A 12,577-nucleotide genomic window follows, 5' to 3' on the forward strand; every position below is an offset into this window, starting at 1 on the left:
AACTCCGACTTCTATAGAAACTATGTAGACTTTATGAAGGACTACGAAAGCTGTCGCCACCTTGAGGAGTGTGACCCTCCGGGGGTGGATGTGGGGAAGTTCTTCTACATTCCCCACCATGGAGTATTGAGGCCCTCGTCAACCAGTACTCCTCTCCGGGTCGTTTTTGACGCCAGTGCCAAGGACAGCCGAGGCATCTCGCTAAATGATGCGCTACTGCCAGGCCAGAAGCTGCAAAACAACATTTTCCACTTGCTCCTTCGTTTTCGGTGGCATAATGTTGTATTCACGGCCGACGTCAAGCAAATGTATAGACAAATTTTAGTGTCCCCGGAAGATGCTGAATATCAGCGTATCCTGTGGCGTCCGTCTGTCAATGAGCCTGTCCGGGACTATCGGCTGCTGACCGTTACTTACGGCGTTTCGTCCGCTCCTTACCAAGCTCTCCGCACCATTGCCCAGTTGGCGAGGGAATCGAGGGAAGAATATCCTTCTGGTTCAGCAGTTTTAGACCGCGACATCTATGTCGACGACGTGGTATCTGGAGCGCATTCTGTCGAACAAGCACGGAAGCTTCGTTCGGAGTTGTCGACGATATTAGCTTCTGGCGGTTTCCATTTGCGGAAGTGGACGTCGAACCTTCAGGAGTTCTTCGACGGTGTCCCCTCCTCAGACTTGTATTCTGAGGTCTTTCGGGAGTTCAACTCCATTGGGGACATCTCTCTAAAAATTATTGGCCTCTCGTGGTTACCTCAGGCGGACGACTTCACCTTTCAAGTCGCTGTCGAAGATCGTCGGTGCACTAAACGTACCATCCTCTCAGAGATTGCTCGGATCTTTGACCCTCTGGGCCTGCTCTCACCTGTGACGTTCTTCGCGACGTACCTCATGCAGCTGCTGTGGGTCTCAGGTGTCTCATGGGACGACGACGCGCCAGAGAACCTTGCATCCGAATGGCGAGAGTACAAAGCGCAGCTGCCCTCTCTGAAGTCTGTGTCGGTCCCGCGTCGTATGGTCAAGGACTTCGTTTCGCTCGAAGTTCACGGGTTCTGCGATGCCTCAGAGCGAGGGTTTTGCGCGGTGGTTTACGTCCGAACGACAGGCGAGGACGGAACGCAGTACGTCCAGTTGGTCTGTGGTAAATCGAGAGTGGCACCTCTGCGTAAGTTGTCGATACCGCGTCTGGAGTTGCTGGCCGCGGTACTGCTTGCAGACCTGGTGGAGTCGGTCGCAACAGCTCTGGAGCCTCTCCACAAAATCGATAAGGTACAGGCGTGGTCTGACTCTAGCGTTGCGTTGACTTGGATAAAGTCTTGCCCTTCAAAGTGGAAAACTTTCGTGGCTAACCGCGTGAGCCACATTCAGGAAATTATTCCTCCCGATTGTTGGCGACACGTGAGGACTGGCGACAACCCAGCCGACTGTGGGTCGCGGGGGCTCTTGCCGGACGACCTGGTCCACCATAGTAACTGGTGGAAGGGTCCATCTTGGCTCGTGCTGGACAAGCCTGACTGGCCTAAGTCAACGTTGTTAGTCGACGTGGATGTTCTACATGAAGAGCGTAAGGTGACTGTCCTCACTGTCTCAGTGCAGGAGACGTGGACAGACAACCTTATGACTAAGTTCTCGGCACTGACGACACTCCAACGTGTCCTCGCCTATTGTCTTCGTTTCGTGCACAACGTGAGAAATCGAAAGACGCCCAACAACTTGTTGGACGGCCCTTTAACACCCCTGGAGATTAAACAGGCGCTCATGTTCCTCGTGCGTTCTGTTCAACAACACCACTTTGCTTCGGAGATCGAGAAAGTGAAAAACAATCTTTTGAACTCTCTCCCGAAGGCATTTAAGAAATTGTCTCCATTCCTCGATGACGCGGGTCTCTTGAGGGTGGGCGGACGCCTGTCGCGAGCTTCTCTCGAATTCGATGTTAAACATCCCCTGTTGCTACCTCGCGACGATCGTCTTACCTCCCTCTTGATCGACGAGTACCATAAGCGTTTCATGCACCCAGGCGTCCAAACGCTTCATAATTTGCTGGCGCAGCATTTCTGGATACTGTCCCCAAAGCGAGCTATCCACGCAGTCACGTCAAAATGCATGAAATGCTTCCGTGTTCGACCACTCGGTGCTCCTGCGCCGTTCATGGGCGACTTGCCGTCTTATCGGGTAGCCCAGCTCAAAGCGTTCTTGAGTGCTGCTGTCGACTTCGGTGGACCTTTTGACATAGCTCTGGGTCGCGGGCGAGGCAATAAGACCTACAAGGGTTACATTTGCGTTTTCGTGTGCACCTCGACGAAGGCTGTACACACGGAGCTCGTCACTGAGCTGTCCTCAGACGCGTTTCTCGCCGCGCTTTGCCGCTTCGTCGCGCGTCGTGGTCGGTGTAATCGGTTGGTGTCCGACCAGGGGAAGAATTTTGTCGGTGCGAGCAATATTCTGCAACGTCTCGTAGGAGATGCTGCTACGCATAGCGAGATTAAATTCGAGTTTAATCCGCCAGGCAGCCCTCACTTCTCAGGTCTCGCTGAGGCCGGTATCAAGGCTGTCAAAACACATTTAGCTCGAGTCATCGGTAGCCAGAGGTTGACGTACGAGGAGTTCCTAACAATCTTGACTCAGGTTGAGGCTCTTCTTAATTCAAGACCCCTGACTCCTCTTAGTACCGATCCTAATGACTTATCGGCCCTCACTCCGGGCCATTTTCTCACGACGGAGCCCTTATCTGTCGTACCCGAGGAAGATCTCTCGGATGTTCGGCTGGGCCCACTTCAACGGTGAAAGTTGCTGCAGAAAATGCACCAAGACTTTTGGACCAAGTGGTCAAAAGAATACATGCATACTCTGCAGCAGCGAATGAAGTGGCACGACAAACAAACCGACGTCCAAATCGGTACTCTCGTGCTCGTAGTCAACGAGCAGACAGGGCCCATGAAGTGGCCTCTGGGTCGCATTGTCGACACTCATCCCGGGTCCGACGGGATTTGTCGTGTGGTGACGGTGCGTACAGCTACCGGACTGTACAAACGACCCGTGGTCAAGCTGTGCCCCTTACCCGTTTAATCGCTCTTCGAGCGCTACCATTGTGTCGTCTATTTTTGTATAGTCTTAGTATTATTTTTTCTAAGTTTACTTCTATCGTCTTTGTTTTCGTCTATTCAAAATACTAGTGTATTTTGGTGGGCGGAATGTTCAATTATGCCATTCGTACCTTTAGAATAGTTGTTGCGTTCACTGTGGCAACACTTTGTCACAGTTAAAATTCAAACATTTAAAAAAATAAACTGTTGCTCTGTCATACAGTTGACAGAGCCAGTGTGTCAAAAACCTACCACCAGTTCACATCTACTCTCGTTGCTCTCGCTTATTTTCGCACTTTATTCAAAGCACTACTACCATTTAGGACATTAATTCATTAGTATCAGTGTTGTGTACCGGAGGAAGCCGAACTCATCCGTGGAAGGGAAAATCAGAGGTCTAAGTTGGGCGACTGCAGGTAACGATTTTACGCTTCCTCTAGCTTGCGACAGAAAGCCAGAATCACCACCAGCGGTCTTCAACGGTGACCAACGATTTGGCTCCCACAGTCTCCGGATCAAAGGTAACTTCGTCTACACATATACACACTTTAGTTTTAACTTCCATACTATTTATCTCGACTTATCCCAACTTTCTCGCTCCATCGGCCCTAAATTTCACCTCACTTTCGCCCCTTTTTTCGTTAAATACAGTCCACCTTCGCTATCGAACACAAATATATGTACTTGTACTACTTGAATACTTTATTTCCAAAAGGCCCGTCGCATACTTAACTTAGCTTTGACTCCAGCAACCGGCCTCGTTAATGCTTACTTCTAATCAAGCAGTCGTTAGCCGCGGACTCGGCACTCGATTACGACTGTTACGGGATACAAAGGGACACGCGACACTTCCGAGGGATAAGGATAGTTTGCTATGACTTCGTTGATTTCGTGTAAGAACGCCGTAAGAATACAAATGCTTGGTTGATGTAACTTTGAATTGTTGTCCTTTTCCATTAAGCCCAGTAGGGGTTTCGTATACATTGTTTTAAGATTATGCAGTGTAGTTTTTTTTAAGTTAGAATCGAGGACTAATGAACAGTATGATTCTTAGAGTCTGGCTAGCCAAAAATTGTTGACACATATTTCGTTGTTGTATCACCAATTGTCTATGATTTCAAAAAAAGCTTAAAGTCAGTTGTCAATTTATGTCAATCATTCAAATTGTTTTCGGTTTATAAGGGATATATTTTAAATAATATTAATAATGTCTATACTGAGTGAGGTTCGCAAACTATTATTTAAGCTCGTAAATAATTACGACAATGTGCCAAGTCGACGTGTAGCGTTATATAACGAAAAACTGCAATGTTTACAACTCCTTAAAAAATGTAAACAAATTAGGAGGTTGGTGCTCTATAAATATTTTGATACTTAGCATTTAGCATATTTGGCATAGTACTTAAGTATTTTTTTTGGTGATGGATTAATATTACGGTATTATCGAGCTAGGTTTTATTTACACTACATTTCATTTTTCGCCTTGTTACAATGGTATGTGGTGAGAAAGTGTTAACATATGTGTTTATCGTTGACTGTACTTTACATAGTGGTAGAAATTATGTGAGCTGACTTTGACTGCACGTTAACGTATATTTAACTTATATCCTTAGGCACCTTGCGTGTGCACAGAAAATGAAAAATATTTTCGAGTATCAAAACTATAATTCCTACTACACGAAGTGTGACCAGCCAAAGATTTTTTGATTTTCCCGCCAAACATTTAAGTAAAATTTCAGTAGCCAGACTCTATTTATCTTACATTGAAGTAGTTTTTCACTCCCTCTTAGACTTAAAATCCTTCCGATTTCGACTAATTTCTGGCCAGTTGTACGGATCAATGATTCTTATCAGTGCATTATTTATGCCTATCCTATTATACTCTAACTAAAACTTAATAATTACCAGAAAATATTACCTAACATTACTACAGTAAACACTTCATTATTTTTATTTTATACCAATGCAAAAGAACTTTTATTACGTCAATACGTGATTCAGCACGGATCTAATACAGATAAAATTAAGTTTTACATCGATTAAGAATTCAATTAAATGCTAATATTTTCTTTTCACCTCAGCAGTTCGAACAAGGGTACTTTGCTTCTTAAAAACAGTGAGCAAAATGCGATTTTGCTCACTGAGTCATTTTGTCTCACTCAGTGAGCAAAATCGCATTTTGCTCACTGAGTGAGACACACTCATTGAGCATTTGCATTCAAGTGACCTTTATAGTCAAATGTCATTTCAACATGCGGGGTCTAATACAAGTTCGATATACTTGGGTTCTATTATCTCTGTCCCTCTAGGTATGAAATTAATTTATTTGGATTATCTTGCTATTATTTAAATTTATTTCTGACGATCACAATATAGATTCTTATAAATTGACATTAATATAATTTGTACTGTAATCATATGTTGTGAAATAAATAAATCTAATCTAATCTAATCTATGTTCTCACTGCTTAGGGTGAAAAATTTTGTGTACTACACGAGATCAAAGTTATTTACATCTCTTGCGCTTTTGAATCCCTTACTACGCTCAAGATTCTAAATTAGATTCACTCGCTACGCTCGTGAATCTATTATAGAATCTTTCGCTTGCACGGGACTCAAAATAAGCACTCGAAGAAATATCAAACTTTGATCTCTTGTTGTACAAATAACTATTAAACAATTCACACATTCGCAGTCACACATCAAGTGTGGCATTTAGTAAGGGTAATAGTGTCTACAGTAACAAATATGTGTTTCATCGTCATTAATCTTCATTACGGTTCGCTTAAGCTACGAGTATGTGCGGTTAGCTTAAGGGAAGGCGACCTTATGTACGTAGGTATCTATTTCTGTCATCAAAATCTTGAAACTGTTTTATTGCACAATAGAATGTTCGAACTTTGTTGTTTCGAGAGCCATTGTCTAGTTACCTTGCTGCTGTATTAGGTCAGTTGGAGTGGCAGGTTAAAAGATTTATGAAACCAGTCATGTTTTTAACTTTTTGTTTCTTCTTAGGGTTCCGCACCCGAAGGCATGTGCATTATTTGGGCTATGAGCAGACTGTACATTAAGAATTATGACATACCTACGAGTATTATAGGCAAAGCACTCTGCCGTGCCGGTCCGTTGTATGGAGATCCCTGAACTATTTCTCAGTCTATGAAACTTTAAATAGATGTTACCCACCTACCGCTATATATCGACTATTTTAGGAGCTCCATACATTTTTTTATTTAAAATTATTTTTTTGTATGATGAAAAATGTGTGACTGTAGTCCGTCCGTATATGAATTCTATGGGTTTATTAATATATCACGCAGTAGATAACTATTAAGATAATTTTAGCTAGAACTAAGTACCTACAGCACAAATCTCTGTTAGTAAAAATTAAAAACTCAAGCAAGCGAGCTTCAATCAATCTAGTATAGGCACCACGGAAAAAATCTGTCACTCGTGGTTTAACCTTCGTGGTGCACCTTGCACTTTTGTTATCTCATTTATGGGCGTGGATGCTACTTGTATAATTATAATTTTAGGCAATATTTGTATGTTAACAAAAGACACTTGTTCTTCTATTATTATTTACCTAATGTTCCGTTACCGCTGTGTAAGCAATAATATCTAATCCACTTAACCGTCCCTTATCGACGAAATCCATTTCATTACTTCTTTTATAAACGCTGCATTAAATCCACCAGAGCATCGAGAACCTATAAACTAAAACATTGTTGCAAATCCGTGCTCGAAATTACTTCTCAGTGTCGACGGGTGTGAGGCGGTTCGAAATCATTTATCTAAAAGCCGCTCCCCTCTGTCATCAAAACTAAATCAAGTAGGGCGAGGAACATAAACTCGACCGCCCTTGCAGTTAGATAAAATGTAAAGGGAAGTTTGATTCACTCGTGTGACACTCTGCGCGTCCTTCTCCAGCCGCTCGGGCCCCTCGCTCGATCCGCAACAGACCTCCGAAACGACGTCTTTATGCCAGCTATCTCTCTATTTGACTACGACTCATCTTATATCACATATCTCAGCGTAGAGGGTACTTAGTGGCACGATATTGGAAAACTCAACCTCTCTTCAGGTTTCCAAAGATCAAATTCCGTTCAATGGGCAGGTACAATGATACTCGCGAATTTTATCAACGTTATACAAATAAAGTCCCAATATTGTAAACAAAATCATGCTCCGTGATCAGCAATATAATCATATAGGTTTACATTAACAGAAATAAACAAAAAAAATTTTGAGTTTTCTTGTTAGATAATGATGATAAATTTACCGATTTAATGTTCAGGTACTTTGCTACTCATTCCGTAATTAGTTTTTTGCAATTTTACTAACAACAAAGCAGAGAATTAAAGTCTGAAAAAAGCATTTGGAGGCGTCTAAGCGGGCAAATATTGTTGGCGGGGTCTAAGGTGGAGGTTCATTCCGAGATGAGCGCGGCGCGGGCGCGGAGGCTAGCATCTGGGCCGGTAATTAAGCGCATCTGCCTACGTTCAATTTTGAAACGCGGTGGATGAAAGTTGCCCCTCGCGCCTTCGGGTCCATTCGAGAGGGTACAGCAAATTGCTAAACTTTCAATTAAAGAGTTGTTATTCAAACCGCTTCCGGTTCCTCGGTGGAATTATATTTTATTTCGCAACGCGAAACTTGTTTCTGGTTTTACTCGGCTACAGTTTTACGATTTCACAACGGGGAAGGCGTGGGAACCTATTAACAACTGTCCAATTTGAGTCATTTCTCAGATCGCTTAAACGTTAGCATTGCAACATTGAAATTGTGAAATTGTTATAATCTTAGTGAAGCGGGAGGCATGTTTTAATGAGGGATATTAATTTTGTTTCAGTGGTCTGAGTCGGCTGTGCGCTTACAGCTCGATGCGCGTCCGGAAAGGGGGGAGGGAGCATGCTGCTGCACCTCTTGGTACTTAGCACCGCCCTCGCGGCAGCTACCACCGGGAAGCACGGTGAGTCCCTATCGACCTTTTATCACACACCCGCCTAAATGCTTGGCTCCATGAAGGAAGTCAGATATAAACAGCACAACGTAACTTTACACCATAAATCGTTATCATCAAATTTAACATCTCCAAGGCGTGGGCTGGATAAAGTTGAACTCTGCTCCTGTTTGCGTAATAATAATACCAAGTTGGTAAGTTAAGAAATGTTTTGTGTAAAATTTGCGTAAACCTTGCGGAGCTTGTTCACTTTTTTTGACTTTTCTTTAGATTATCCCTTACGCGGTTACGCCGTAACTCAATTTATTAAATCGAAACGTTTCGTCGTCTCACCTGTTTTTTATTAATTCGAATAAAGCGAAGACTTGAGAAAAATTACAGAATAATGTTGTTAATCTTTATATTAACTTGTCGAAAACAATAATTCGTTTAGTTTTAAAGTACACTTCTAGCCAAAAGATATCTTGAAACTTTTAATAATTGGCTAACTCGAATAATCTTTAATAGAAACAAACCGACTTCTCCAAACAGTATAAAATGCCATTAAAATTATAATCATTATAGTGCATTTCATATTAATTTAATTAATTTAAATTAGTCTCAAGACTTAGAAATAAACTTTTGGCATAGAGGAGTTTCATTCTGGTGTTCCTGCGCAGTTCCTTTTTACCAAATAGCACTATCTCAATGCAAATGCTTGCTTTCTAGGTAAGTCCAGGTCCAGTTCCTCCAGGTCTAGATGCGGGTCCAGGACCTGGTCCAGGTCCAAGTCCAGATCCAGGTCCAGGTCCAGGTCCGGGTCCAGGTCAGGTCCCAATTCGGGTCTGAGATTGGGGGTTCGGGATCGGATCCGGGTCCGGTTCCGAATACGGGTATGTGTTCTGGTCCGGATCCGGATCTGGGTCAGAGTCCAGGATCCAATTCGGGTACGAGTATTCGGGTACTTAATTTCCTTGACAAAGCAGCGATTACTGAAACTAAAATCAGTCAAGGAAATAGCCAATAGTGTACTTAAGCTGTTTTAGAAAAAAAACCGGCCAAGTGCGAGTCGGACTCGCGTTCCAAGGGTTCCGTACATTACACAATTTTTAACAATGTATTGTTTAAGTGAAACGTGAGTGAAATATCTTTATAAAACCCGTAGGGGGTCGGATCGAAAACTAAGTAATTAAGTCCGACTCACGCTTGACTGCACATTTCTAATAGGTTTTCCTGTCATCTATAGGTAAAGAACTATTTTGTGTTTTTTTTTTTTAATTTTAGACCCAGTAGTTTCAGTGGTAAAGGGGCGGGGGTGGTCAATTGGACATTTTTTGCCTATTTTCTTAAATAACTACTAAACTCTTTATACTAAAATTAAAAAAATATATAGGTATTTGAAATTCTCACAATAAGCTCTTTCATTTGATATGTAGCACGATATAGTTTGAAAAACTTTATTTTTTAATTTTCGCATTTGTTTACGTTACATTTTCGTCTTGGGGTCACAAACTTACATGTGGGTACCAATTTCAACTTAATTGATCCAGTAGTTAAGGAGAAAATAGGCTGTGATGGACGGACAGACAGATAGACAGACGCACGAGTGATCCTATAAGGGTTCCGTTTCTTCCTTTTGAGGTACAGAACCCTAAAAACGCTTGTTGACGGAATTTCCCGTATGGCGGATTTGGTCGCATTGATTGTCTTGTTACCTTATTTAAAAATTAATGAAGAAACTAAATAATATACGTTTTATATATTAAGCCTGATTATGGATGTCATTACCAAAATATGATACAGTTTTTTTTATTTATTTAATCTTTATTGCACAAACAAAGAAAAATGTACAAATGGCGGACTTAATGCCAAAAGGCATTCTCTACCACTCAACCATTGGGTCAAACAGAGGCATACATTTTGGTGCAGGAGAGATTCATAACTTATAAAGAGAATTTAGTGCGTTGCGTATGTAAAAACGACGTACGGATGTTGAAATCAAAGTCTCCGCTCGTATTTGAATCTATATCAATGTTTCCACAATATGACGATTTTGCTACATCCATGAAAATATAAAAAAAATACAAAATAAAGAAGCGTTGTCTGTGAACTAAGAACTGAATCCCTTGAGGTTTATGTTTTTTCGGATCAGGCGGCTTACCGGCACAGGCGCGCGGAAGACTCCTTTCCCTCATAAATATTTACTTTATGAAATAACACCCCGAGTTTACCTTAGTCTCACATGCCGGCTGGACGCAGGTGATAAGTCGATGCGACGAAAAAAAAACAAAAATGTTATTTCGTTACCTTTATATTTCTGTTGAGAAATAATCCTGCTTCGTAAATATAAATATCAAAGGACAGCGGCGAGTAGCTCCGCTTTATCCCAGAGGCAAATAACGGACGTGCTAGGGGTATTTTTGTTTTCATAACAAACATACAAAAATGGCAAATTACGTCTCATTTCGGGCAGTTACTTATAAAAATGGCAATATTTTGGCTGAAATTAAAATAACACCTAAGAACGGGATAAAGTAAATTATTTAAGTTATTTTGAGTTAATTTGAAATTCTCTGTATGTGTGACCATTAGGCACAAATACCTAAATACCTAAGCTGAGCAGAGGGATTTTTAGCGCAAATTAGTGAGTTTAAATTAGTGAGTCTTTATGAAACTACTTACTTATGAACTAAGGTTGGTATCAGTGTGTACACATTGGCATCTAAACTACATTTGAAATAGCTTTAAAATTACGGTTACGGTCTACACACATATACAATATTCACGTGTGTAGTCAATGAAAACCATGAGTTTTTTTTAAATTTTACTGCCATGTTTAATTTTTGGTTTGCCCCATGGTTTACGATTTAATAATTAAATACATAGATGTTCGATCCGAACCCATAGGTTTTTAAAACCACTCAAAACAAACATCCACATTCACGTTATATTTTTTTATGTTAAGCGTTCGAGTCAGGTACGGAAAATTAAAAGGGAGCAAAAATTAAATTAATTGGCCGATCATGACTGAGTTAATACAATATTCATCGTATTCGGGCTGAATGATGCGAGGCAGTGGCGTATGAAACATTCACGCGCATGGATGGTGTCCATCGGCGGGTAGGTAGGCGGCGCCGTAAAAAGTTACATCCAATTAGTGGCAATCGATGACGCGCGTTTTCCACTCGCACGAGTGAGTTTGACAACCGCCTGTCATGGTTTAAAATTCAAATTATCCCACGGGCCGATTCGAGCGCACTGTTGCATGGATGCTTTATCAGCTGGCAGTCAACGCCAATGCGTCGACGAGAAAATGACAATGATTTTGTGGATTTAATACTGACATATTCCTTTCAATTAGGCACAGTGAGATCTAACAAAGGTGAAGCCTTTTTTGACTAATTGCTGCTGGGAAATGATTGTTTCATTTGACTGTGATTTATATTCGGGTCCAGGAAAACAGACATAAAAATGAAATTTAGTAATACATATTAAAAAATCTCTGCAAAATTCGGAAATACATTAACGTATAAAATCGTATTAATATTCCATTTGTTTCCAATTTTGTCGGACCACGTACATTTGAGAGTAATGTCAATAAATATGAAACAAAATAAATTATTCTGGATAAATTAATTAATTTTGCACTCAAATTAATAAAACAGTAGGTACCTACCTACAGACGCCCAAGTTTAGTTATGGGCATAATAAGGATGTTTAATTAGGAATATATCTTGTCTTTAATAATAGGTTTATCTTGTACATCCCTTCCGTTAATAATGGACGATAAACTATAGACCGTGTTTTCTTTAAACTCTAGTTACTTCGGGGTCCGGCTAAGACAGTCAGCAGCGAAGTTACTAAAGCGGGCGAGTTATTCAAAATGATAGATCGTGTTAAGGTAATTTTGAACACCTCACCCACTTAGCAACTTCTGCTGCTGACTGTATATATAAGTAACCTAAATGGCATAGTTTTTTTTTCATAAAAAGTAATAAATGCTGCATATAGCGTCGTTGTAACATTGGTATTATATTTAACTCAACCAAATAAATCTTTGACATATCAATATCATTTTGAACATAGATCGTCCAAGATAGTACTCGTTTGCGTTTAGTAGCAAATGTATTAACTCATACTAAACACTAATCAATATGTAAACAGGCCTTAAGCTAAGTGTACACGCTGGTAGGGGTCTTATTAGATAAAAAGACATTATTGATTATCTCTAAAATCGAGTTAATTATAATAACGGTGTTTTTGACAAAGTTACCATTAATTTAGCTCAGGAATGAACCCTTGAAATTAAAGGAGTTTGAAAAAACACGGTGTATGATGTAAAAATATAACGTTAGGCACTTATTTAGATGATTCGAATAATCAATCCTTTACTATATTTTATATATTTTAACATCTGAGAAAGTACCAAACATAGTAGATAATACTAGTAATAACGTAATGCAGCATACTTAATTTTAAACTAGTTTTATCATTGTATTCGGATTGTCAGAGATTTAAAAAACACAACAACATTACAACAACAACATTTTACATT

General features: G+C 40.7%; 1 protein-coding gene across 1 annotated transcript in view; it reads left to right on the forward strand.

Annotated features, from left to right (window-relative positions):
* LOC134789985 (lachesin-like) overlaps window positions 1-12,577 on the forward strand; it is a 110,772-nt gene that overhangs the window by 29,239 nt on the left and 68,956 nt on the right. Inside the window, exon 2 of the mRNA XM_063760724.1 lies at window positions 7,933-8,052. Coding sequence (XP_063616794.1) covers window positions 7,992-8,052 — 61 coding nt within the window. The 5' untranslated portion in view covers window positions 7,933-7,991. The remainder of the gene's footprint in view (window positions 1-7,932; window positions 8,053-12,577) is intronic.

This window comes from Cydia splendana, chromosome 4, assembly GCF_910591565.1.
Source record: "Cydia splendana chromosome 4, ilCydSple1.2, whole genome shotgun sequence".
In the NCBI taxonomy this organism is placed as follows: Eukaryota; Metazoa; Arthropoda; class Insecta; order Lepidoptera; family Tortricidae; genus Cydia; species Cydia splendana.